General features: G+C 46.7%; 1 protein-coding gene across 1 annotated transcript; it reads right to left on the minus strand.

Annotated features, from left to right (window-relative positions):
* Positions 1 to 2,537: 2,537 nt before the first annotated feature.
* On the minus strand, positions 2,538 to 12,496 carry LOC112207690 (golgin subfamily A member 6-like protein 10). The gene is given in 9 exon segments (XM_054667094.2): positions 2,538 to 5,866; positions 6,077 to 6,107; positions 6,110 to 6,178; positions 7,219 to 7,279; positions 7,546 to 8,363; positions 8,746 to 8,833; positions 9,497 to 9,577; positions 10,445 to 10,564; positions 12,233 to 12,496. Coding segments are annotated over 9 exon segments (1,485 nt in total). The 5' UTR covers positions 12,317 to 12,496; the 3' UTR covers positions 2,538 to 5,733.
* Positions 12,497 to 25,118: the final 12,622 nt, after the last annotated feature.

Here is a 25,118-nt window from a genome sequence, read left to right on the forward strand (position 1 = left end):
AGACAGGGTGACCAGAGAAGAGAGAAGCCCGAGGGGGCTGAGCATTCACCTGAACTATGGGTGGACTGCCTGGGTGCCATGAAAGAGGCCAGCGTGTGTGAGCTGGGGAGGGCCGCCGCAGCCCCCAGGCACTACCTATGAAGCTCCGGCTTCTCCCTCCATCTTCCTCCCCTTTCCCTTCCAGCCCCTCTTTTCCAGGAACCTTGCCATGCCCACACCTACGCCCTCCCCTCCCCGGCCCTCCACGGCTGCTGCAGCGCACCCATACTCTGCACTTGCCTCACCAGCTCTGGCTTTTCTCTAACCCGTTTTCTCTCTGCTTTCTCTCCAACTGCCAGCTGATCGGGTCAGGCAAGTCCATCCCATCCTGAGAGCCCCAGGCCCCACTTCGACCTCTAAACACATCCCTCCTCTTCTCAGAGACCTCCCTTTCCAAGCCTGCCTGGGCGGGTGTCCTGTGACTTGACAGTGGCTCCCCCAGCCCCAAAGCCAGCCCCCTTCATCTGTGACTTAAGTCTGTTGTAGCGGTGAGCTGACACGTCCAGGTTTGACCATTGCTGAAAACTTGTGCCCCCTCTGTGGTATGCCTCTGCCCTGTTCTGTAAATAGCTATAAATTCTCATATATATACACATACACATACACACACACACACACACACACACACACACACATACATATATACATGTGGTCGACTGCCTCACCTCTAGAACTGGGAATCAGTCCCCGTGCTGTGCTTGTGGAGTCTTGTAGCCCAGCAAGAGGAAGCTGTCTCCTGACATCGCCCCTCCAAAGTGCACCACCTCCAGTGAGCTTCCGGGACATGCGCGGCCTGTGGACAGCCAGCCCCTGCCATCCCTCCCGCCCTTCTAGCCAAGCATGGCGGCACTGTGCAGGCAGCCGTGTGGCCTGACAGTCTCTACCAGTCCTGCTGTCCCTTGGCTGAGAAACCCATTTCTGAATGACAGAGAATGTGTCCTCTGCTGGCTGTGTTCTCTATGGAGCTCAGGGGAGGGAAAAGCCAAGCCATTTTTAGGGTGCTGTTGGCAGCAGTGAAAAGGTCACACCCTTTTCAAGGGACACTTTTCCTGGAAAGTCCCTGGAGCTTAGCTGGCTCTTATCCTGTGAAGCCGGCTCTGGCCACTAGGGCACAGGGCCCTGAACTCAGCCTGGAGGGAGCCTGTGGGGCAGCAGGCACTCTGGAGGGACAGACAGGCCACCCGGTGCAGACAGGAGAGGGAGGCAGGGGGATGGAATGGAAGACACCTGGGGTGGATGGAAGTCAGTGCCCTTGGGCACTGGTATCTGTCTTCCTGACCACAGCTAGATCAGGCTTCTCAACCTGTTGGCTGTCAGGGCCGGACTATACTCCATAGGCGCCATGGCAGTCCTCGTGAAATGCACCAGGTGTCACCAGGCAGCATACAGGTAACAGGCCTGGAAGATTCCCCACAGCCCAGCTGGACATGCTGAGACACTCTGGGGCTCCTCGTTGAGTGGGAAAAACTGCAGGCCCCAGTGAGGGAAACGGGAACATGCCAGGCCGAGCAGTATGGCTAAATCCATTTATTCCAAAATCAAAGCAAAACAAAAACAAAAACAAAAACAAAAAAAAACAAAACAAAACAAAAAAGGGGTCCCATCACCAGGGAGCCATGACCCCATCCCCGCCCCCATCATCGCTCCTATGCTAACAATGAATAAGTTTCCCAGCCGCGAATAATTATAAGAACCTCTTCCTCATATACCAGCTGCAACCTCCGCTAGGTACGATACAGAATGTTACACAGCTACAGTATGTACACGGGGGAAGGGGGGCACCCCCAGCAGCCTGTGCCCTGGCCTGGTCTACAGTTAACTCCACTGTCCCGCCTCAGCTGCCTCTCTGAGTAAGAAGATGGGAGCCCCCCTGAGGGAAAAGTTGCTTTGGTGAGAGTAAGGAGGCCGTCAGACCTCCTCCAAACAAACCAACTCCACCAACCTCTGGCTTTTAAATAACATCATCATCCAGAAATGTAAGGACTCAGCCTTGGTCAAGGTGGTAAAGGGTCTGTTTGTCTCCCTCCATTAGACAAGGGTCTTGTCTTGCTACCCTAATGGTAAAGGGCTGACTGGGGAGGGGTTGCAGGGACATGGTGGGGGTGAAGACTCCAGACCCACTTCTCCAGGCTTATGCTGACAGGGGCCTGCTTTTATTTATTTTTATTTTTATCCCATGATGTTTTTTTAAATCCCGTAACTTCTTTTTCAGAACTTTTAAAAAAAACTTTTCATAAAACTTTTTTTTTTTTACTTTTTTCCCACAACTTTTTTTGCCACAACTCTTCCACAGTATTTTTTATCCCGTAACTTTTTCATCCCACAACTTTAATTCCTGTGACTTTTTTAGTTTGTGTTCTTTTAATAAACACACTTACATGGTTACAATTTTGTAAGAATAAAAACCGATTATCTCATGCCAAGCATGCCCAGCATTTGCACAGTCTCAATACCTTTAATACTATAGTTTTGAAGACACAAAATTTTTAGGCAAAACAGCACCTTGAAACAATCTAATAATTTATTACATTGCAGTAGCATCACAGAAGCAGTCAATAATGCCACTTTAGACAAAAATCAGTATTTCCATCATGCATTCTGTGTATAAGAATTCATAAATCGGTAAAAGTCATTCTAAGAAAACTTGGCAAATACAGCTTGGACTGGAATTGGCATTTCTTTCTCTACTTTTCCTTCCCCTAGATTCTTTGTTTTAAGCTACAGTATTCGTATTTTAAAATGTTTTAAATTATTTTAAGACATTAATATAGCAGTTACATTTTTGAATAGTTATTTGAAAGTGACTGTAAGATAAAGTTTTAGAGAATCTATTTTGGATAGGGTTGATTTACATTTTCACATTTTCTAAAAATCAGCTTTGGTTTTAGAACTGATTGCTTTTCATTTCAGGAAAACCTATCAGGTTTAATCTATTACTTTAAAAATAATTATCATATATTGCAGTCTTTAAATAGGTATTTTGATTCTTTACTTCCCACAGAAATTCAAATTTATTCAGTTGAACTCACATTTTAAAATTCTATCTTTCTGCTGAACTCTAACCTTCTAATGTTGCCTTCTAAGCAAATTGAAAGCTGCCTTATACTGAATGAGGAAGAGAACAAATACTTGGCTGAATGAGGTACTGCAAGAGACTGCGTGCACTTTGAAGAAAGACTTGAGTTATTGTCATAGGATTTCCATCCTCTTTAGCTTTTTCTTAAACATATGACAAAATACCTACACAGAGAGTGGTATTTGAGTTAATATAGTACATTTATTTTTCAGACTGACATTCAGCTTAAATATGCCAGTATGTGATTTAATCCACAGGTGCCTGATGAACACATTATTGTCAGATTGGTTACAGATGCTAAACGCTATCTGAAGGTCATTCCTAGTCATTTATACGTGTCAGGGTAAAAGTGAAGTGATTTGAACTATAAAAATACCTTTGAAATAATTTATCAATGTATTAGATAAACTCAGTTTCAGAATGATAAAGAAAAACTGTTAGACCAAATAATGTGGCTAATTAACAGTGGTACGATTTCTAGCCTGAGGGTTCAAAATGGACTTAAAGTAACTGTCTTTAAACTGAACTCAAAGAATGCAAAAGCAGCAAGTTCAGAAAATAAAAGGCAAGAACAGGACCTTAAGTCCATTTTAAACCCTTGGGCTGGAAATCCTACCACTGTTAATTAGCCACATTATTTGGTCTAACAGTATTTCTTTATCATTCTGAAACTGAGTTTATCTAATACATTGATAAATTCATACAATCTGGAAGAGTCAGTTGAAGTCACAAGGGCTCAATATTTGCAATCTTTAAGTGAATGCAGGCAATTCTCTTATTCAGTCTGTAAAATCGTATTATTGATCTCCTATTAATGTCATATTTATAAAAGTATCATGAGGATGCCCAATGCTAAAAGTGGAGATGGTCTAGTAACTAGAAATGCCCACCCCAGGGAGCGCAGATACATCTCTCCCTACATCCTAATGATATGATGTATTTTGGAACACAGACATTAGAACTTCATGAAGTTTTAGCTGTTGATTCTTCCCCAAGCATCATCCAGTTATGATATAGGCAACATATGACTGAAATAATTCATTGATCATGCACATTAACATAAATATTACACAAAATATGCCTCTAACTGAAACTGAGAGGTATAAAAACATATTTCACTCTTCGTAAAGAACTTTGTGAGGAAATATAACTCCGTGATTGTATAGACACTTTCCTCATGACACTTTGACATTCACAAACAGTAGATTGCGCTGCAGTTTGTAAACATTTTAAGTTGCATAAACTGCTCCTTGATTTTCAAATGTAGTATAATACTGTCTACTAAAATTCCTTTTTGTTTCAACTTAAGTACTCTCACATATATTAGTTTATAATAATGTTTGTTATTATTTTTAAAGTCTTTTCCATTCAAGAAAAAGAATGCCTATGTCAGATGGTTGAAGACTAGGTATTAGCCAGAGAGGTCTAGATGGTAAAATCCATCTTCTAGCTTCAAGTAAGCTCCATGAACATAGAGGAATGCCAGGTGTCACGCAGCTTTCCTTCACTCGAATTCATTCTTGACTAGAGCCTGTATGCCTGTTCCAGGGACATTTAAACTCTTAAAGGATTTCTTCTGATCTTTACTAAATACATTAAGGAGAATGCCAACCAGTGCCCTTTTGTGTACTGGGACATGTAGTCATGTGATTAAAACAGGGAACACGAACTCTGACTTTAAAATGTATTGTAGATATAAATGCTCTCAGCTAGAAAAGGTTTTCCACATCCACAGTCATGATGGGAGCCTTTCATTCCTCAGAAATAATCCCCTTTTAGGTCATCAAAAAAGAGTACAACTGCCACAGCTCATGATGCAATATCTTCATGAGCCCAGAGCACATGCAAATCCTAAGGGAACTACCGTAGTACAGTGCTCATTCTTGGCACCAGAACAAATGAAACATATTCTATCCTGCACACACCTGCCAGAGCAGGCCACTTTCCTCTTCTGGGAGATTTAAAAAGCTCCCCAAAATGTTATTACTCCCATCCCCAATACACAGAAAAAGGGGGAAAGGCTGTTTCCAGCGCTCCACCTTTAAACAACTGTAAATGTCAGTACTCACAGTGGCATATTACAAAGTAATAGACCGCGCACTTGAGGGCAAACCACATATTGAGCTAATGAAGAGCTCACTGTGATTAGGATTCGATCAAACATAACAGCAGAACATAAGGAAATTTTATTTGAATTCCATAATGAATATACAGGCTGTACTAACATTAAAAAAGCATGGCAGCCTATCCCAAACCAGCAAGAACAGTTGTGTGCATACAGTGGGTCTTTGTGTGTTTGAACTCCCATCACATAAGGGCAAACTCGATATGCATGCTAGCGTCCTATAATTATCAAATTTAAAAAATGCTAAAGGATGCCAGAGTGAACATGAGGGAAAGACCCACTCTCATTTAACTTTTTACAGATAAATTTAAACTATAAATTAGAAACACAAATAAATTTAAACTATAAATTAGAAACATAAATTTAAACTATAAATTAGAAACACAAATAAACATAAGTGGCTCTAACATTCAAATGAAGTAAATGAATTGTGTAGGATATTAACCCCTTAAACTTTTTTTTTTTTTTTTTTTTTAAATTTCTTGACCCGCTCTTAGATGATGGTGATGTTTAGCTCTCTGTTCTCGGCGGCCCGAAAAGAATGGCATGCAGCCTCTCCTGCTCCTCCTGCCGCCTCTCCTGTACCAACAGCTTCTCCACTCAAGCCTGGGTGCTCCTGGGGAGTCCTGCATTAGAGGAAGCAGCTGCTGGATCTGCTGTGCAGTGGGGTTGTCATGGGGGAGAACCCTCCCTGTCCTCTCCCGGTGCAGCCTCCATGCTATCAGTGAGGCTCAGCTCACTAAGATCTTCAGAGAGAGGGAGGGGGGTGGGAATCTGAGCACAGTGCGAGCCTCCCCTGCTCCTGCCTGCCCACCCCGCCTGAGGGCTCTACTCACCACCCTGCTTGTCCGCACACCCAAGCTCCTGTGGGACTGGGGCTCCAGGTACTGGTCTGGCTGCTGCTGCAGACTCGGAGCCTCTTGGCTCTTCAGCTCCACCTGCCGGAAGACCCTGGGCATGAGGACATGTGGTGGCTGGCTTCCAGATTCCTGGCCCATTAATAGGGTAGCGAGGGCACTGTGGGGCTCTGTGGCCTGCCCAGGCCCCTGGCCCCTTGCTCCAGGCCTAAGAGACTGGCTCCCTTGCCTAGAACCCCATGCCTCCTTCCCTAGCATCAAATCTCACGTCCTTTCTCCCAGCATTTAAACTGTAGGCCACAGACTGGTGGAAAAGCAGGCGGAGCCAACCACCATCTGCTAAGTGTGCTACATGCCTAATGTTTCCACGTATTATCTCATTTAATCCTCAGCACCTCTGCAAGGAAAAGGCTAACTTCCTTTTGAAGTTAAAGAAACAGAGACTTAGAGATGCAAAGTAGTTGAATTATGACCAGTGGAACCGAGGCCGGAATCCAGTTTGAATCTAAGGAGTCTTTTTTGTTTTTCTGTTTTGTTTTGTTTTGAGAGAGTGTCACTCTGTGTCCCAGGCTGGAGTGCAGTGGTGCAATCTCAGCTCACTGCAACCTTCACCTCCCGGGCTCAAGTGATTCTCGTGTCTCAGCCTCCCGAGTAGCTGGGATTACAGGCATGCACCACCAGGCCCGGCTAATTATTATTATTATTATTTTTAAGTTTAGTAGAGATGAGCTTTCACCATGTTGGCCATGTTGGTCTCAAACTCCTGACCTCAAGTGATTGTCCTGCCTCAGACTCCCAAAGTGCTGGGATTGCAGGCGTGAGCCACCACACCCGACATAAGGAGCCTCTTATACCACTGTCTCTTCCTCTGTGATTGGGGGGCTCCATGCCTCTAGCTGGGATGATGATGTCCAGACCTGGGAGGACCCCAGGGCTACCCACCTCTAAAAGTCAGAGGGCAGGAAGCAAGAAACAGTCATAGGACTGCCCCGGAGGGTGCTGGGGTCACCTGTCCCCAGGCTGCAGCTGCCTGTGGCCTGGCACCTCCCCTCCCCAGAGGCTGGTGCCCGCCTCCCACATCTTCTTGGATGGGTCGGAGGTTACAGTCTCTTTCAGCTCACCCGACTTCTTCAGCTCCTTTACTTGCTGCTCCGGCTGCAGTGTGCTCTTGTTCTCGTTGTTCTGGACAGAGAGAAGCAATCAGTGGCCACCCACTAAAACTGGAGACCCCAGAACTTAGTGTCTGCCTCCCATGGCACCGGGAAGGGTGGAGGCAGGTTAGAAAAATATCCCCTCTCTCCCACAGCCATCAGAGCAGGGCTCTGGCTCACAGATGCCTTTAGAAGTACCATTTCATGTGAAGGCTACAATGCCCCATTTTACAGGTGGGGAAACAAAGGCCTTGAGGGTTAGGGAAGAGGGCAGCCTCCCCAGGTGGGGCAACGCACCAGCTCCTCGAAGCCGCTGCGTGGCTCGGCCCGCTGCTCGTAGAGGGCTTCCCACCCCAGCTCCAGCATCCTCTCCAGCTCCCGCAGCCTCTCCAGCTCCTGCAGAGTCTCCTGCTGCCACAGCCTCTCATCCTCTTGCCGAAGCCTCTCCTGCTCCAGGAGCTCCTCCACCTCGTCCAGCAGCCTCTCCCTCTCCAGCAGCCTCTCCTGCTCCTCCTGCTGCCTCTCCTGTTCTAACAGCTTCTCCACCTCTTCCAGCAGCCTCTCCTGCCCTGGCAGCTTCTGTTCACACAGCCTCTCCTCCTGTTCACGTAGCCTCTCCTCCTGTTCACGTAGCCTCTCCTCCTGTTCACGTAGCCTCTCCTCCTGTTCATGTAGCCTCTCCTCCTGTTCACGTAGCCTCTCCTCCTGTTCACGTAGCCTCTCCTCCTGTTCACACAGCCTCTCCTCCTGTTCATGTAGCCTCTCCTCCTGTTCACGTAGCCTCTCCTCCTGTTCATGTAGCCTCTCCTCCTGTTCATGTAGCCTCTCCTCCTGTTCATGTAGCCTCTCCTCCTGTTCATGTAGCCTCTCCTCCTGTTCACACAGCCTCTCCTCCTGTTCACACAGCCTCTCCTCCTGTTCATGTAGCCTCTCCTCCTGTTCACGTAGCCTCTCCTCCTGTCTCCTGTTCAGGAGACTCAACATCTGATTGTTTTCCACCTCAGCCTGGAGCTGTCTTCCCACACTCTCTAGCTCCTTCCTTAGGTGGTTGGTCTCATCTTGTAGCTGCTCCACCTTAGATGGCCCTGCTGGGGGCTCTGGGGCCAGGGGTTCAGCTGAGAAAGGAAGCAGACAATAAGGGCCTCTGGATTCTCAAAAAAAAAAAAAAAATCCTCCCTTCGGTGCACAGCTCCTCCTCTCAGGCTTCCCAAACTTGGCCTCACTGCTAATGACTCCTCACACCCGGATGGTAGCCAATCTTCCAAGTCACTTTCAGATAGAGAGCACTGTGGGTGGCGGACAATGGGCACTCCTCCCTCTTTACTGATGGGGACACTGAGGCTCATGGAGATGACAAGACTTGTCCTCCCCTGGCACAGACCTCTTTCCCTCTGCCTCAAAGCCCTTCCATCCACCCACCTCCCTGGGGCATTCTAAGTCACCCCCACAGCCCTCTAATGCCAGTCCTGCTGCCAGGTCATGCCAGCCCCATCTTACCCGTCTGCTTTTTGAATTTGAACAAGCTCCTCCCAAGCTTCTGTACCCGATGTGTCTTATGCTTCTTCTCCTCCTTAGATGTGCGAACCTGCCCAAAGCAAAGGGGGAAAAGGGCCCTGGAGGGAGGGGCTGGTGAACCTCTAGAGACAGAGTTTGAGAAAGGCCCACCCCCCTTCTGCCAGTTTGTGATTTGGAAACGTGCATTCATTCAACAAACATTTACTGAGCATGTACAGGCCAGGTACAGTTCTTCATAGCAGAGATATAAAACAGCAAAGGACAGACAGGAGCCCTTGGCCCTGAGGTTTCCATTCTAGGGGCCTTTAAATCTCTGACTTTCAGAGCTAACCGAGACCTTTGATACTCTCTACCTTCTCCAGAAACACGAGCATAAAGAGGAGAGATGGCTTGTCCAGACTCAAAAAGCAAATTAGGGACTGAGGCAGGGCAGAAATATGGACCCCTGACAACCAGTCAGGCTAGTGCTTCCCGGAGAGGTGACAACCCCAGGGCATGTGTGGCAAGGACTAGAGCAAGGTGTCTGGAGAAGAGAGAGTCAGCAAAGAGGGCAGTGCAGAAGAGCCATGCTGCATGTTCTGTGCTCTGGGGTCCCTCCAGGTGAGACCTGGGTGCCCAGCTCCCCATTTGCCCTTGGCATCAGGGGCCCCTAGCCCCTTTCTTCAGGGCCCCAAGAGGAAACTGGAGTCCGGGATTGACCAGCTGTAATCAGGGGACCCCACTGGACTCTTACCGGTGAATTGATGTTTTCAGTGAGTTGACTGATTATTGCGGAGCTTGAATCCAGGGCCACTGCTAGTTCTTGGTACTGGCTCTGAGGTGCATGCAGAGAGAAGGAGTTGGAGGAAGATTGTGGGGAGGGGTAGAGAGAATAATCATTAGGGCTGGTGGGGGTGTGTGGGCTGCCTCAGCTGGCAGAGGGGCAACAAGCCCCTGCTGTGGGAGGAGGTTGGAGGGCTGGCCTGCAGGGTCACTGCATCTCGGCCCAGGGCCTCTGACCTCCAGATCCTCCAGGGTAGCAGAGGATGCACGGCCCTCCCCGTAGATACCTGTTGCTGACTGCAAGAGATGAGAGTGCACATGGAGATGTTCTGTCCCCCCTCACTGTCTAAGCCCTCTGACTTCCTTTCATCCCCCATCAACTGGCAAAAGCTTCTTTTCTGTCTATCTTGGACCCTTTTTCCCATAACTCGTTTGTGCCAACTTCTCTCGTGGTTCTTATCTCCCCACCATCCCACCCTGGGGCCCTTTCAGTGACTCCTAAAGGGACAGCCTGATGGCAAGTGGCTCTTCTCATTGGCCTGGCTTCCCCTTGAGACTGGGGATGAGGAAAATCAAACAGCAACGACCATTTCCTCGGTGTCCTGGGTGTTTGCAGCAGGCCATGTACTAAGGATTCACATAAAAGCAACAATAACGAATCTCATTTAAACTTCACAAATGGAAGTCAAAAAATACCACCTCTATTATACAGATGTGAAAAGAGAGGCCCAAAGACCTCAAGCAACTTGCCCTAAATCATATGCTAATCAATCCCAAATCAATCCTTAGCAGACGGAGAGGCAGGATTCAAATCCAGAATTCTTAACCAGTACCCAACAGTCCATCTACAATCTTAACAATTACCCTCTACTGCCCCTTGGACCCCCTGTCCCTAGGACCCTGGCCCGCCGAGACTCACATCCCCAGGTGAGTGGTAACCACCAGAAGTGGCTGTGTCAGGGCTACTGCCATTGATTTTCTTTTTCCTGTTAGCTCCTGCTGGAATGCCAGGGCTCTTCCTCTGCCAATATGCTTTTAACTGTGGGGAAGAAGAGCAGTAACACTCATGAGAATGATCAGCCCCTACAGCCACATCCTCCTTTACAGTTTTGACAAAATACCCTTATATACCATCTGATGTAATGCCACCAACAACTGTACAAGGTGTTGTCACAATCACTTAGTGACTGAGAGGGATTGATATCATGGATAGAAAAAAAAAAGAAAGAAAGATCAAAAAAGGCAATACTGGAACTTAAACTCAGTCCTCTGACTCCAAGCTCTGGGGTTTTGCCATGAATCAGCAGCTGCGAGGGACCAAAACCAGGGGCAGAGGTAGAAAAGTAAACATGAAGCAGGCAGGAGCTGTAGGCCGTGTGGTTTAGAGTCACACATCCTCACAGGTCTGCTAGCGTGAAGAAGCGCACCAGTACCTCTCACACTTTCGTATCAATGTGTCCTCATGGCAGAAGGCAGCTTTTCTATTAAATCCGGGAATTTATCAGAAAGAGGACAACCCAAGCCTCATTTCAGAGCGAAGTCTGGTATACGCTTGGAAACCTATGTGTCTGTCATCCCTAAGTACATTAATGCATTTTCTCAAGAGAATCAAGGGAAAACGATGCTTCAGAAAGATGTCCCACATTTATCCTGTGGCACTCAAAGTACCCCAGGTTGAGACGATATGAGGAAGATTCAAGCTGTCAAGTTCAGTTTCCCAAGATCTATTCCACAGAAGATGAGCAAATCTCACTTCAGAGGCCACTGACTGAAGGGCAGTCTGGTCCCAGAACCGTGGAGAACTCAGAAAAAAATGTGAAAGTCTCTCTGGAAAGTAGAAGCCTGGGAAAAAAACCAAACCAAACCCATTCTCCCATTGCCACCCAGAGATACTGTGAACATTTTGAGCTCACAGGGGAAGTGTAGGCTTTTCCCACTGTCAATGTCTATGTGAAGGGAGTAAGGCATCCTGAAACCTCTTGCTCCTAGGTCCCATAGTCTCCACTCCCCTTCCAGCTGGAAATTTGTGCTGCAACCAGAGGAACCAGAAATGGGGTGAGAAAACTTAGGGGACTGGGTTGTACGATCAAAGGCCGGTCTTGCAGCAGTAATGACAGTTCCTAGGGGCACTGTGACATCATTGCATTCCACTCCTCCCAGGGGAGGGGACCACATCAGCGCGATGCCAGAGTCGCTGCTCCACGATGGGGGAGGGAAACACACGGTTTCGACCCAGGTCCCCAGAGACGCCAGCCCAAGAAGCCTAGGGAGGTCGAGCTTGGGGCAGCAGGAGGGGAGGGCAGAGTCTGCAGTAGGGAGCCCCGGGAGTCACCAGCCCAAAGCCACCCAGGGATGACTGGTGAGGGCAGGGCCTGGGGCTGGGGGACCCAGGTCCTGGGAGACGCAAGCCCAAAGAGCCCAGGGAGGTTGGGCTTGGGGTGGCAGGAGGTGAGGGCTGATTATGGAGCAGGGAGCCCCAGGAGTCACCTGCCCAAAGTCACCCTGGGGTGATTGGCAAGGGCAGGGACTGGGCTGCTTGCTGAAGGGGTGGGGCTGACTGACTAGGCTTTGGTTGGGGGAGCCCAGAGGGGCTGGGGTTGGGGGGCCCCGTCTGGTATGCCTCAGGAGTGGTATGGACTCTGGCACCGGTCTTGTCATCGGAGGGGATCTGTGGCTGGGTTGGGGGCCATGACCTGGTGTGTTTTACCTTTTTCTTGGCTGCGGCCAATTTCCCCTGTTGTGTTTTTTCTGACATCGCGGGGTGGGGAGGGAGGCGGGGTTGGGGCCACATCAGCGAAATACCAGTGAGCGCTGCTCAATGCCTCCAGTCACCTACCAGGCAGCTGTGCAACTGAGCCACAGGTGGCGTAACCAGGGCACCAATGGAACGCAGAATAGGGGCGTGGCCTTAATGCTCCAAGCCCATTGGTCAGTGAGAAAGATGAAAGGGAAAGGAGGCGTGGCCAGGCAGCAGCATGTCCAGAGGGACCTGTGGCATCATAAGGAAAGCTGCCCAGGCAACCGCTGTCCCCGCCCACTCAGAGAAAGGGGAGGGGCCGCCCACTCTGGGAGAGGGGAAGGGCTGGGTGTTGCTTTAAAACTTTTAAAACTGTAAAAAATAAACTTTAAAAAATATATGTGTATATACTTTATATATATGTGTGTCTGTGTGTGTGTATCTATGTGTTCCTCCAGAGCTGTCTTCATTATGCAGCTTCTGTGCAAAGTCTGTGATTTTGGCCTATATTTTTCATCTTCAAATGGAGTACAAGAATTACCAGTATTACCTTAACTGAGATATAGATCCTATAAAAATGGAAAATCCATAGCATGCTTGATGATTAAGGAAGCCGACTATAGTATCCAACATTCCAATAAGACAAAATAATCACAACAATTTCTCTTTTTTGGAAAAATGTTTGTCTTATTCTCCTACATTATTGTTAAGATTTCTTTTAAAAACAAGAAACATGTCTAATATCTTTAAAAACACAAAGCTTTTGGGCCGGGTGCGGTGGCTCACGCCTGTAATGCCATCACTTTGGGAGGCCGAGGTGGGTGGATTGCCTGAGGTCAGGAGTTCGAGACCAGCCTGGCCAACATGAAGAAACCCTGTCTCTACTAAAAATAGAAAAACTAGCCAGGCGTGGTTGCGGGTGCCTGTAATCCCAGCTATTTGGGAGGCTGAGGCAGGAGAATCACTGGAGCCCAGGAGATGGAGGTTGCAGTGAGCCAAGCTCACGCCACTGCACTCCAGCCTGGGCGACAGAGCAAGACTCCATCTCAAAAGAAATAAAATAAAATACAAAATAAGTAAGAACACAAAGCTTTCAATTTAATAACCACTTAAAGCTCTTTACTGGTTTAAGAGAAATACAAGGCCCATTTTTCTAGAATCACCTGGCCTCTCTAAGCCTTGCAAATGAAACTGAATTTCTCACTTGATACTTGGCTATCACTTGCAGTCATGAAAACCAAGAATTTGTTATGTCACTGTGTATTACTTGTTACCTGAAATCCACACTAGGCTGGGATCAAGGGTTGAATCTTTCATGATTTTCTCCATAACCTGTGTGCTTCTTATCCCACACCAAACTAAGCTTTTTTTCTAGAGCTCTGCAATTTACATTAGTATATGAGAGCAGTTCTCAAAAATGTAGTCTCTGGACTAGCAGCTCCAGCAGCACCTGGGAACTTCTTATAAATACACATTCTCAGGCCCCACCCTGGACCTGATGAATCAGAAACTCTGGAGTAGGGCTCAGCAATCTGTGCTGCAGTAATCCCTCCAGGTGTTCAAGAACCTCTGGCATACAGCAGGTAGAAAAATGTGTTTCCTTCTGTAGGTCCAAAACCAGGGATACTATATGTTCTGTCTCTATATGAAACAATGACATGCAATTAAAAGACATAAATCTCCTTCCTGCTCCCACCTTCCAGCCAATGTGTTTTATTTTTATGAGTTAAATAGGAAAACAATCAGAGATTTCGTCTAAATCGCATATTTACAGGTATCAGTTCTCATCCAGCCTGATCTTATCCAATATCATTTATATTTTCTTACATGTGAAGTTTTAGAGAAGGATCTTCACAATGCTAGACTCAGGCACACTAGGAGTTCTATAATAAAACACCAAGTAGATCAGAATGTCCAAACTTACTGGAGAAGAAAAGTGGAATCATTGGCTATATTTTCAAATGGCAATAAACAGGAAATTAAAGTTTTGAATTTTTTTTCACCTTCATCCTTCCAAGTTAATAGAATTAAGCCAAAATACTTGTCTTCCAAAGCCTCTAGCCAGGCAAAATTTTACTATATTACTTCTTGCTTTTCAATGGCTATAAAGCAGACTCCTGGTAGGCACATTTGGTATACCTGCAAAGATGAAGAACTAAACAGTTCCATCTGTTCAATACTGAAACAAAAGTCCTGCAAACCTCGGATGGTGAGTGTAATACTTCAGCACTAGCACCAAAGCCTCAAATATGAAAAGATACCAAGAACACCACTAGCAAACAAAACTAAACTCTCGGCTGGGAGCTCTAGTTCATGCCGTAATCCCAGCACTTTGGCAAGCAAAGGCGGGAGGATTACTTGAAGCCAGGAATTCAAGACCAGCCTTGGCAGCATAGTGAATTCACACCTCTACAGAAAGTTTTTAAAATTAGCTGGGTGTGGCAGCACACTTCCCAGGGCTGCTGTGCCATTGCTGGAAACTTCTCTGTGGAGAGTACCAAGTACTTCTACCTGTAGCATTTTCCCTGGCTGGAATCCTGCAATTATCACAGTAGCCTGAGATCCAAGAAGGCAGGGCAGGAGCATCGTGTCCCCTTCCCAGCAGGTGCAAGGGAGGCTGGGGGGTGAGGCACAAGCCAGTGGGAGGGTGAGGAGCAGGAGGGATGCATGGTGAGCCTCTGTTGACTGCTTGCTGCCTCAGCTGGAAGGTCAGGACCCAATGTCTATTACAGGTTAAATTACAGAAGTATTTCAGATTCTGGATTTTTTTCAGATTTTGGAATTCGAAAATCTGAAATCCAAAAGGCTCCAATGAGCATTTCCTTTGAATCTGGCCTTCGAACATCATGTCGGCACTCAAACAGTTTTGGATTTTGAAGCATTTCAGATTTTGGATTTTCGGATGAGGGATGCTGTATTATCTTCTGAATGAGGCCACTCCTTCAGGAAAGCCCAGAGCTTGGGGACGTGGAGCTGCAGACCAAAGAGGTGATTTCTGTAGTGGCTTTCAGTGCAGAAGGGCCTACAAAGTGGTTTAAAGCAAGCCACAAACTAGGAAACCCAATATTTAGCTAATGGAACTCTGATAAAACCTGCTCAAGATGTCTGTCTCTACTAATTCAGATGGAGCCAAGCCAAAGCATCATTATTATTTTAAAAAGGCACCAATCCCTCTGCAAAAGCACTGAATTATATCATGATACAATCATCAATTGTACCATGCATCACCATCAGCGGCGGTCTTTTAGGGATATGAAGAAGGGGTTTTCACAATACATCGCATGACACACCATCTTCCAAATCTCTAAACATTTCCCTCCACAGCCCAGTCCTCTCCATAGTTGTCCAAATCCCTCCCTCTTTTCTCTTGTTGTCTCCAAAACTCAAAACCATGCTCTGACTTTCTATATCCCGCCCTCCCCTTCTTGGACCACCTGGGAAGCCCCCCGCTTCCCCAGGGTGTCCCCTCCTCCCCTTCTGGGATCAGTCATCTTTCCTCAAATGGACCAGTTCGGCCTCTCTTAGTTTCTCCAACTCTGCATCTCAACCTTTCTCCCTTCACTACACAATAATGTCCAGGAGGCAAAGAGCCCACAAACCTGGGAACCTCCCTTTCCAGAAGGGAGGAGAGAGGTGACTACAAATATTTGGTTATGATTTTCTTCCCTGCCACGCCTGTTTTCATGGGCAGTGCTGAGCCCCAGTCCCGGCAGAGCTCAGAACCAGGCTCTCATGAGCTGGGGCAAGTGGGGCCTAGGGAACCTCTGGGTTGAGGACCTTGCACCCCACTCTGCAGCTGCCCTGCTGATTTGGCTCATGCAACCTCTCCTCCCGGGCTCAAGCGATCCTTCTACATCGGTCTCCCAAGTAGCTGGGATTTGGGCTACCACGTTTGGCTAATTTTTGTATCTTTTAGTACAGATGGGGTTTCACCTGTAGCCCAGGCTGGTCTCGAACTCCTGGGCTCTAGTGATCTACCCTCCTCGGCCTCCCAAAGTGCTGGGATTACAGATGTGAGCCACTGCACCCGGCCTTGTGCCAGCTTTTAAATATCAACAAGGACAGATTAGAGAACAGTGGAAGAGGGTGAGCAGCATGATGAGGTGATACAGAAATAATTTCACATGAAGAACTGGGCATGCTTGGCCTTTTTTTTTTTTTTTTTTTTAAGCCATTCTGGGTTGGGTGCTGAGGCTCACACCTGTAAGCCTGTAATCCCAGCACTTTGGGAGGCCGAGGTGGGTGGATCACCGGAAGTCAGGAGTTCAAGACCAGCCTGGCCAAAATGGTGAAACCCCGTCTCTACTAAAAATACAAAAAATTAGCTGCAATTGGTGGCATGTGCCTGTAATTCCAGCTACTCGGGCAGCTGAGGCAGGAGAATCGCTTGAACCTGGGAGGCGGAGGTTGCAGTGAGCTGATATCGTGCCATTGCACTCCAGCCTGGGCAACAAGAGTGAAACTCTGCCTCAAAAAAAAAAAAAAAAAAAAAAAAAAAGAAAGAAAGAAAAAAAAAAAGAAAATATATCTATGCACCAGAGCTCAACACTAGGTTAGGAGCATTTCTGAGATTTGGAGCTATTCAACCATGGAAGTTCCTGGCACATACATCAGGTATTCACAATACCCTTTCTCAGGTGTTTGGTCACTGCTAGTGAGCCTGCCTGGATCAGTGTTTCCCAAATGGCAGTCATTTGCATCTTTGCATTTTTGGGGCGGGGGGGTTGTGGGGGTATATCCCATACCAGATTTTTAAAAAATTGACATTAAAAATACAGGTATAAAATGTGTAAAGTGCACTAATCTAAAGTGCACTGGATGTATTTTTTATTGATGTACATACTTTTGTTATCCATCACCCAGGTCAAAATACAGAATCAGCACCACAGAGGGTTCCCTCCTCCTCCTTCCCAGCCAATAATCTTCTCCTCCTACCTAACCAACTGTTCTTACTTCAATCACTGTCAACTAGTATTTTACATTCTTGAACTGCATATAAAGTGTCTCAAGTTTTACTTAACACTTTTCTTGAAAAACACTTGTTTTTTGCCACTTTTTATTTGACCTAAGAAGTAACATTAATGAAACAATGATTTGATGTGATAGGCATTTCCCTCCTAATGAGCACTAAAACACTTAACTATTTGAAAAAAGAAGTTTCTCCGTGTACCAACTAATATATTCTCGTCGGCCGCCGTTGGTACACGGACCACATTTTGTTTCTCAAAGCAATCCGATGATTTCTGAGGTCCTTTGCAGCTTGAACACGGAACGACTGTGGTGATCGAGTAGCCAAAAGTTCACGGAATGCACTGTCACAATTGTGATTCCGCCATAGCGCCGTGCATCCATCCAACACTTGTTTAATACCTATATTTAATACCTAATACCTTAGACTGTCCTAGGCTGTGGACGCAGAAGACTCAACCCCACTTCCTGAGTTGAAGTGGGGGAAATAGAGGAGTAAATCATTTCACGATGTGTGGTTAAATGCTACAGCTCAGGTAACCACGAGCACACAGAGAAAGGGCAGTTTCTAGAAACAGGGCGGAGAGGAGACCGTGAGTGGGCATTTCCCAGAGCAGTCTCTGCCAGCCACCCTGCTGTGATCACTTTGCCACAGAGCAGCCCCGGCGGTCAACCTCAGCCTCCCTGAGCAACCTGAGCGCCCCGCCCAGGTGCCTTACTATTGGTCTCGTGGAGCGGGATGGGCAGCTCTGCCGTGCAATCCCAGCTCGCAGCCCTTGCTCCGCGTGTACTCACGGGAGGACTCGCAGACGTTACTGCCCTCTTGCGTGCCCCGGCCACCCCCGGGCAGCTTGTAGCCGGTGCGCGGGGTGGCTGGGGCTACGGGCAGAGCTGTCGCGGAGCCGGAGCAGCAACGGTGAAGCCCCTCGGCTCGGCCGAGACCGCCGTGCCCATCGCTCGCCTCGGTTGCCGCCGCTTTAGCCGCAGCCGCTGCTGCCGCCGCCGGGGGAGAGGCAGCCTATTGTCTTTCTCCGCGGCGAAGGTGAGGAGCTGTCTCGGCTGGGCCCGCGGGGGAGCCCCGGGAGCCGCACGGTGAGAGCGCAACTTAGTTGGCGGAGTTGGGGGAAGTTTTGTGATTTGAGGAGGGGTCGGGGTGCGGAGCGCGGCCCGTCCCCTGCGGCCGCTCGGTGGGGCGGGCCCCAGAGGAGGGTCGGGGGCTGCGCGGGGCTTCAGGGGCGGGCGGAACGGATGGGTAGCCGGGCGGCGCGGGGACCTCAGCTTTGCGGACCCCTCCTCCCTGCGCATCACCCTTCTCCCGCATTGTCTGCTTGGGGCTCGGCGCGCCTCCCACTCCGCAGCCCAACTTGGGGGCCGTCGCCGCTTTCCGGATGGGGGACGCGCCCGGCCGCGGATGGCCCCGAACCCTTGCCCCGGGTCCCCGGGTTGGCGCCGCTGGGGCGGACTCAGTCCTCCCCTGGGGCGGGCGGCCGCGGTGTGGAGTCCGCGCCGCGAACAAGTGCTGCGGGCGGGAGGGAGCGGCTCCCCGGGGCCGACGCGGACGGTAAACCTGTCCGGCGGCGCCCGCCTGCTGGGGCCTCTCCGCTGTTTCTCGCGGGCGCGGCCCGGCTGAAACTGCGACCGTCGGAGGCGAGCGGCCCTCTGGGACCCGTGCAGCCGGTCCACCTTGCAGCTATACTTTGAGACTAAACAATTTTTTTTTTTTTTTTTTTTGCAAAGGCAAACCGGTATGTGAAGTTGAAAAAAGCAAAAACCCTCAAATTTTCCTTCTTTCTTTCTTTCTTTTTTTTTTTTAAATCAAGAAAGGGGGTAGATAGGTTTGTTTTGTTTTGGAAATAGTTTTTATAGCAGAGTGATACCGTCACATTTAATGATCCTACTGTGAATTCAAGAATTCACGATGAAAGTTGGATTGAGCGGTATTTTGGTGTTCATTCTTTGCTGATACTCATTAATGAAGTTAGTTGGAGAGTTTATTGCTTCAGTACAGTAAAAACCAGTGTGCCTTTTTTTTTGTTACTACTCCCCCCTCCCCGCGTTGTTTTATTTTTCGAAGAAGCAATTTATTCAGTTTTTCTAAGCCACGGGATTGCCCAGATGAGGACAAACGGTGCAGTTCTTGAAAGGTCATTATTGGCAAGTTTGTGAGGGAGCTAAGATGAGTTGAGATAAACCAGTGTTACTGTTCTTGTATTCTGTCGTGGACTCTTGGGGATTTGCAGGCTGCATTAAGTACAAGTCTGGTCCAGTTTTGGGTGCACGTATTCCACTGAATTTGGTTCGTGTGGCTTATTATATGAACATGATTCTGTTTCACTTCCCCAGATGGAACTAGCTTAAATGTCTATCATTTATAGTGACAAATGATCAAAATGGCTAGAGTGTCATTTATTAACTTCAGTTGTATTCCTTTACCTTACCTTCTGCTAAATGAAAAAGAAAAATTTGACAAATACTGTGTGCGTCAGTTTGCTCTGAGTGATTTCTCGTGCTAAGTGAGTCCTGTGGAGAAGCGTTCCTGGGCTTTTCTGGTTTGGTGGGCCTTGTGTTATAAAACCAATTTTCCTCACCTGATGAAGCTAAAGACAAATTTTCTTCAGGCACAGGCATTGCCGTTTTAAACTACAGAGCCACTTGTAGGATTCACAATACTCACTCAATGGCTTCCCTTCCTGGCAGTGTGGTTTTGTGTGTGTGTGTGATTGTGGGGAAGGAGGTTGACAGAGGTTGGAAGGGATTGTCAGGGAGGGACATCATGTAAGCAAGTACTAACAACATAACGTGACGAGGGCACCAGTTGCTTTCCTTCTGTGGGCGGTGATGGCATGTTATACTGTAGGTACTATTGTTGTAGGATTTCCCACAGTTCGTTTGCCTTGACTAAATGGTAACTGCACACATACTATACTATAAATGGACTCCTCCTCTAGTCCTTTAACTCCTTGATGGCTGTGATAGACCTTATTTAACTTTGTACCCTCTTTGCCAGTGGTCTTAACATAGTGCAGGCACGGTATGTGTTTGAATTGGGTAAATTACTTTTACTGCCTAGTGGTAGCTGGTGTACACAGGAGAGGGCCACCAACTCTGGGGACTTGTCCAAAATGACAATTCCCTTGCAGATCTCTGATGAAATTTACTTTAAAAGGATTTCTAACCTTTTTTTTAATCTGTCGGTTATTTTTTGAAAAGAAGTGGGGCTTAACTAGTGCTCTAAGGATTTTAACAAGAGATTCCGATTTAGAAATCTGTCCCCCCTTTTGGTGAAATTATTATTTTTTTAGAGTCGGAATCTTCACTGTTGCCCATTTGTCTCCTGGGGACCCAAGCCGTCCTCCCACCTCAGCCTCCCACCGTATTGGAATTACAGACGTGAGCCACCCCACCCAGCTGGTGAAATTATTAAAATTGTAGTGAAAACTCTGCCTCCATTGTGAAATTGGAAAAAAATTAGAAATTTTAGAAGAAAGTACGCCCTTTGGAGCTAGGTAGAGTTCAGATCCCCACATTTCCATTGAGTAGTTGCATAGCCTCTCAGAGCTTCAGCTTCCTACTCCTTAAGGGTTAGTAACATGCTTTGCAGTGTTGTTAGGAATCAGTGAAACTGTGTGAGATACTTAACTGCAGTATCTAACATGGAGTAGGTAGCTATTTCCTGGTAGCTGTAATGATAATAATTTTGATACGTTTTTACGTGACTTAAGCATTCTGAAAAGTCTGATGCTTCTGAGTATGGAGGCTTAGCTATTTCTTTCATTAAAGAAGGGGCCCTGAGACTTGTGAGTCTTATCCAAATGCATTTCTTCACAGGTGTCAGATGAACTGAAGGATAATGGAAACAATAGCAAATTTATCTTCTCAGTCACCTGTGAGTCTTCCTTTGCGAGTGGGACTTGCAGAGTACTTGGTAGGGTAGAGCTCTTTGTGACTATGCTATTTAGGAAATGGTGAGAGATGGATTGTTTTCAGTACATCAGTCATAAGAGGATATGAGTTAGTTCCAACTTTCCTTATTTTACCTTAGTCTTGACAAATAACAAGTATGGATTATGTCTGTATTTCTGAGACTTGTTTAAGGTAGAACTGGACTGGGTGTTAACAGTGTTAGTTCAGTAGAGACATGAGCAAATCACTCACTTCCCCTTCAAGATAACACTTTCAAGGTGCCACCATTTGCAGAAGAAAGCAGTGATTTAAAGCAGCTATACTAGCACAGTTTAGAATACTTACACTACCTGATGGAGTAGATACATTCTAGAAATATTTACCTGTAGTGGGAGTTGAACAGTGAGAACACACGGACACAGGGAGGGGGGAACATGACACACTGGGGCCTGTTGGGGGTTGGGGGGCTAGGGGAGGGATAGCATTAGGAGACATACCTAGTGTAGATGACGAGTTGATGGGTGCAGCAAACCACCATGGCACGTGTGTACCTATGCAACAAACCTGCACGTTCTGCACATATACCTCAGAACTTTAATAATAAGAAAGAAAAATAAATATTTACCTGTTAAGGACATTTCTGTGTATTTTATTCCATCTTTCCAATAGTTTTCTTATGAAGAGATTATAGTAAACCTTTGAACTTAACAGATTGAGGGTAAACCTTTAAAAAATATATTTGGTCACACTTACAGATTGAGGGTAAAAACATTCCTGACAAAGCTAGGCGAAGACACTTGGACTTTTTTTTTTTTTTTGAGATGGAGTCTCGCTCTGTCACCCAGGCTGGAGTGCAGTAGCACGATCTTGGCTCACTGCAACCTCTGCTTCCCCGGTTGAAGCGAATCTTCTGCCTCTCCCGAGTAGCTGGGACTACAGGCACACGCCACCATGCCTGACTAATTTTTGTGTTTTTAGTAGAGACGGGGTTTCACCATATTGACCAGGCTGGTCTTGAACTCCTGACCTCGTGATCCACCCGCCTCAGCCTCCTAAAGTGCTGGGATTACAGGCATGAGCCACTGCACCCGGCCGAAACTTGGACTTTTGATGTTTCCTTCTTTTAAAGTTAACATCTAGCACTTGAATAGACTTGGTTATTACTGATGGGGACAGGCATCCATTTGGAAGTAGCTTCCCTCTCTCTCTCTTTCCCAGGTTAGGCTGTCTTACTGCTGTAAATGGGGAGAGAAGAGAAAGCCGTGGGTGGAAGAAAGTGTTTCATGGCCTGGTGCGGTGGCTCATGCCTGTACTTTGGGAGGCCGAGGCGGGTGGGTCACTTGAGTTCCCAGCACTTTGGGAGGCCGAGGCGGGTGGGTCACTTGAGTTCAGGAGTTCAAGACCAGCCTGGCCAACATGGTGAAACCCCGTTTCTACTAAAAACAGAAAAATTAGCTGGGCATGGTGGCGGGCACCTGTAATCCCAGCTACTTGGGAGGCTGAGGCAGGAGAATCACTTGAACCCAGGAGATGGAGGTTGCAGTGAGCCGAGATTGCACCCCTTCACTCCAGCCTGGTCGACAGAGCAAGACCTTGTCTCAAAAAAAAAAAAAAAAAAAAAAAAAGGGTCCCACTCAGTTGCCCAGGCTGAAACGCAGTGGCAGGATCACTGCTCACTGCAGCCTTGAACCAAGCGGTTATCCCACCTCAGCCTCCCAAGTAGCTGGGATCACATGCATGCACCGCCATGCCTGGCTAATTTTTTTTATTTTTGTAGAGACAGGGTCTCTCTATGTTGCCCAGCCTGGTCTCAAACTCCCGGGATGAAGCAATCCTCCCACCATGGTCTCCCAAAGTGTAGGGCTTACAGGCGTGAGAGCCACCATGCCCAGCCTGCTGGGGTTTTTGATTGACATTGCATTGAAACTGGAAATCAGTTAGGAGGCAACTGACATTTTAATAATGAGCCATGAACATGGTATATCTATTTATTTAGACCTTGTTAGATTTTTCGTCAGTGTTTTGTAGTTTTTAGCAGTTGGATCTTGCTTGTATTTTGTAATCTTACACATTTATTTCATGTTTGTGATACTGTTGTGAATGATACTTCTCAATTTCCAGCTGGTGATTGCTAGTATATAGGAAGATGATTTTATGTTATATGCTGACCTTGGATTCTACAACCTTGCTAAACTCATTTTTAGTACTAGAAGCTTTTTTGTAGATTTTTGGAATTTTGTGCATAGACAGTAATGTCACTGGCAAATAAGGGCAGTTTAATTTCTTTGTTTTCACTTTGTATACTTTTATTTCCTTTTTTTTTTTTTTGAGACGGAGTTTCTCTCTTGTCGCCCAGGCTGGAGTGCAATGGCGTGATCTAGGCTCGCTGCAACCCCTGCCTCCTGGGTTCAAGCGATTCTTGTGCTTCAGCCTCCCCAGTAGTTGGCATTACAGGCGCCCGCCACCACGCCTGGCTAATTTTTGTATTTTTAGTAGAAATAGGGTTTCACCATGTTGGCCAGGATGGTCTCAAACTCCTGACCTCAGGTGATCTCCCCGCCTCGGCCTCCCAAAATGCTGGGATTATAGGTGTGAGCCACCGCTTCCGGCCTAAGAGGACACAGTTTCTTTGGCTTATTAAGAGGTATTTGGTTAGTGTTAGACCGGGGGTTGGTACATTAGAGCTTGCTGACTGGATGTACCATGCTGCCTCTTTTTATAAATGAAGTTTTATTGGAACACGGCCACACCCATTCATTTACATATTGTTTAACAGAGACCATATGACCTACAGACCCTAAAATATTTACCACTTTGCGCTTCGCAGGCATTTTGCTGGCTACTGCTGTGGACACCAATTTTAATTTAGGTAGATAAACTTTTTTGTAGCTTCTGAGGTTTTGCATTAATTTGCTCAGGCATATAGGTTGGTGGAAGTGCTTTCCGTTCCTTCTCCCAAACCAATCACACAGCCATATAACTTCATGCCTGAGTTTCTGTGTGGTCCTCTATAGTGAGTGAGTTTTTACATACTTCTTTGCAGCAGCATGAATTTCAAAAATGTCAACGCTTTTGCTCTTGCTAATGTTTGTAAACTTTGCACACCCAGTGCTGGTACATTCTGATGATAGTGTCCACACTGCACTGTACGAAGAAAAGACTGATGATTATTTATATTAAAATGCAGGAAGAGAATTGTAGCGGCAACTTTTGCTTCTCTAATCAGCAGCATCATAAGAGACTTACTATGTGTGGGCAATGGGGGAGAATGTTAATTTATACATTGAGATAGTTGTATTAAAATTGAGTGACTCTTACTGTGACATAAAGTGAATGTGTCTCTCTTATACAGCAGAAAACTATTAAATTTGTTTTTTCTCAGCAGTATAAAATAAAGTGGAAAATGTGGGAAGAATACAAATCCTTAACTTCTGTGCTTCTGCTTATTTCACACCCCTCAAATTTCTGATTCCTTTCAACTGTAGCTGGCCTTACTACTGAGTGGTGAAATTGCTGAACATACTTAAAACTACATCATTTAAGACTTTGAATTTTGACATCTCCTCCTCTTCACAGTCTTTCAAATACTAGGCAACCTGTAGGGTTCCACTGTGTCTGTCATGTGTTGTCCCTGTGTTACATGAAAGTAGCCCCAGTGAACTTGTGAATTTGCTCAGTCATTTCACTGGCTACTGGGTGAGGAAGAAGTAGGATTTTCTCTCTTAAAATTCCTTGGTGAAATCATTGGATGGGCATGGTGTGTTTCTTTAATTTTCCTTTTGGTCAAAAATCTGACAAAGCAAAGACTTCCAGTTGTTCTTGGTCTTTCAATAGGTTTAGTTTTTAAGTGTGTTTACTCTGACCAAAAACTGCCTTCCTGTAATATGCTCCTTCCTTTAGAACACAGTTCTTAAGTAGAGTTTGTTTGTTTAAATGTATAAAAATAAGTTAATGCATTATATGCAGCGAGGTTTTGCATCGGAAC

Source organism: Pan troglodytes, chromosome 16 (genome assembly GCF_028858775.2).
Source record: "Pan troglodytes isolate AG18354 chromosome 16, NHGRI_mPanTro3-v2.0_pri, whole genome shotgun sequence".
Taxonomy (NCBI): Eukaryota; Metazoa; Chordata; class Mammalia; order Primates; family Hominidae; genus Pan; species Pan troglodytes.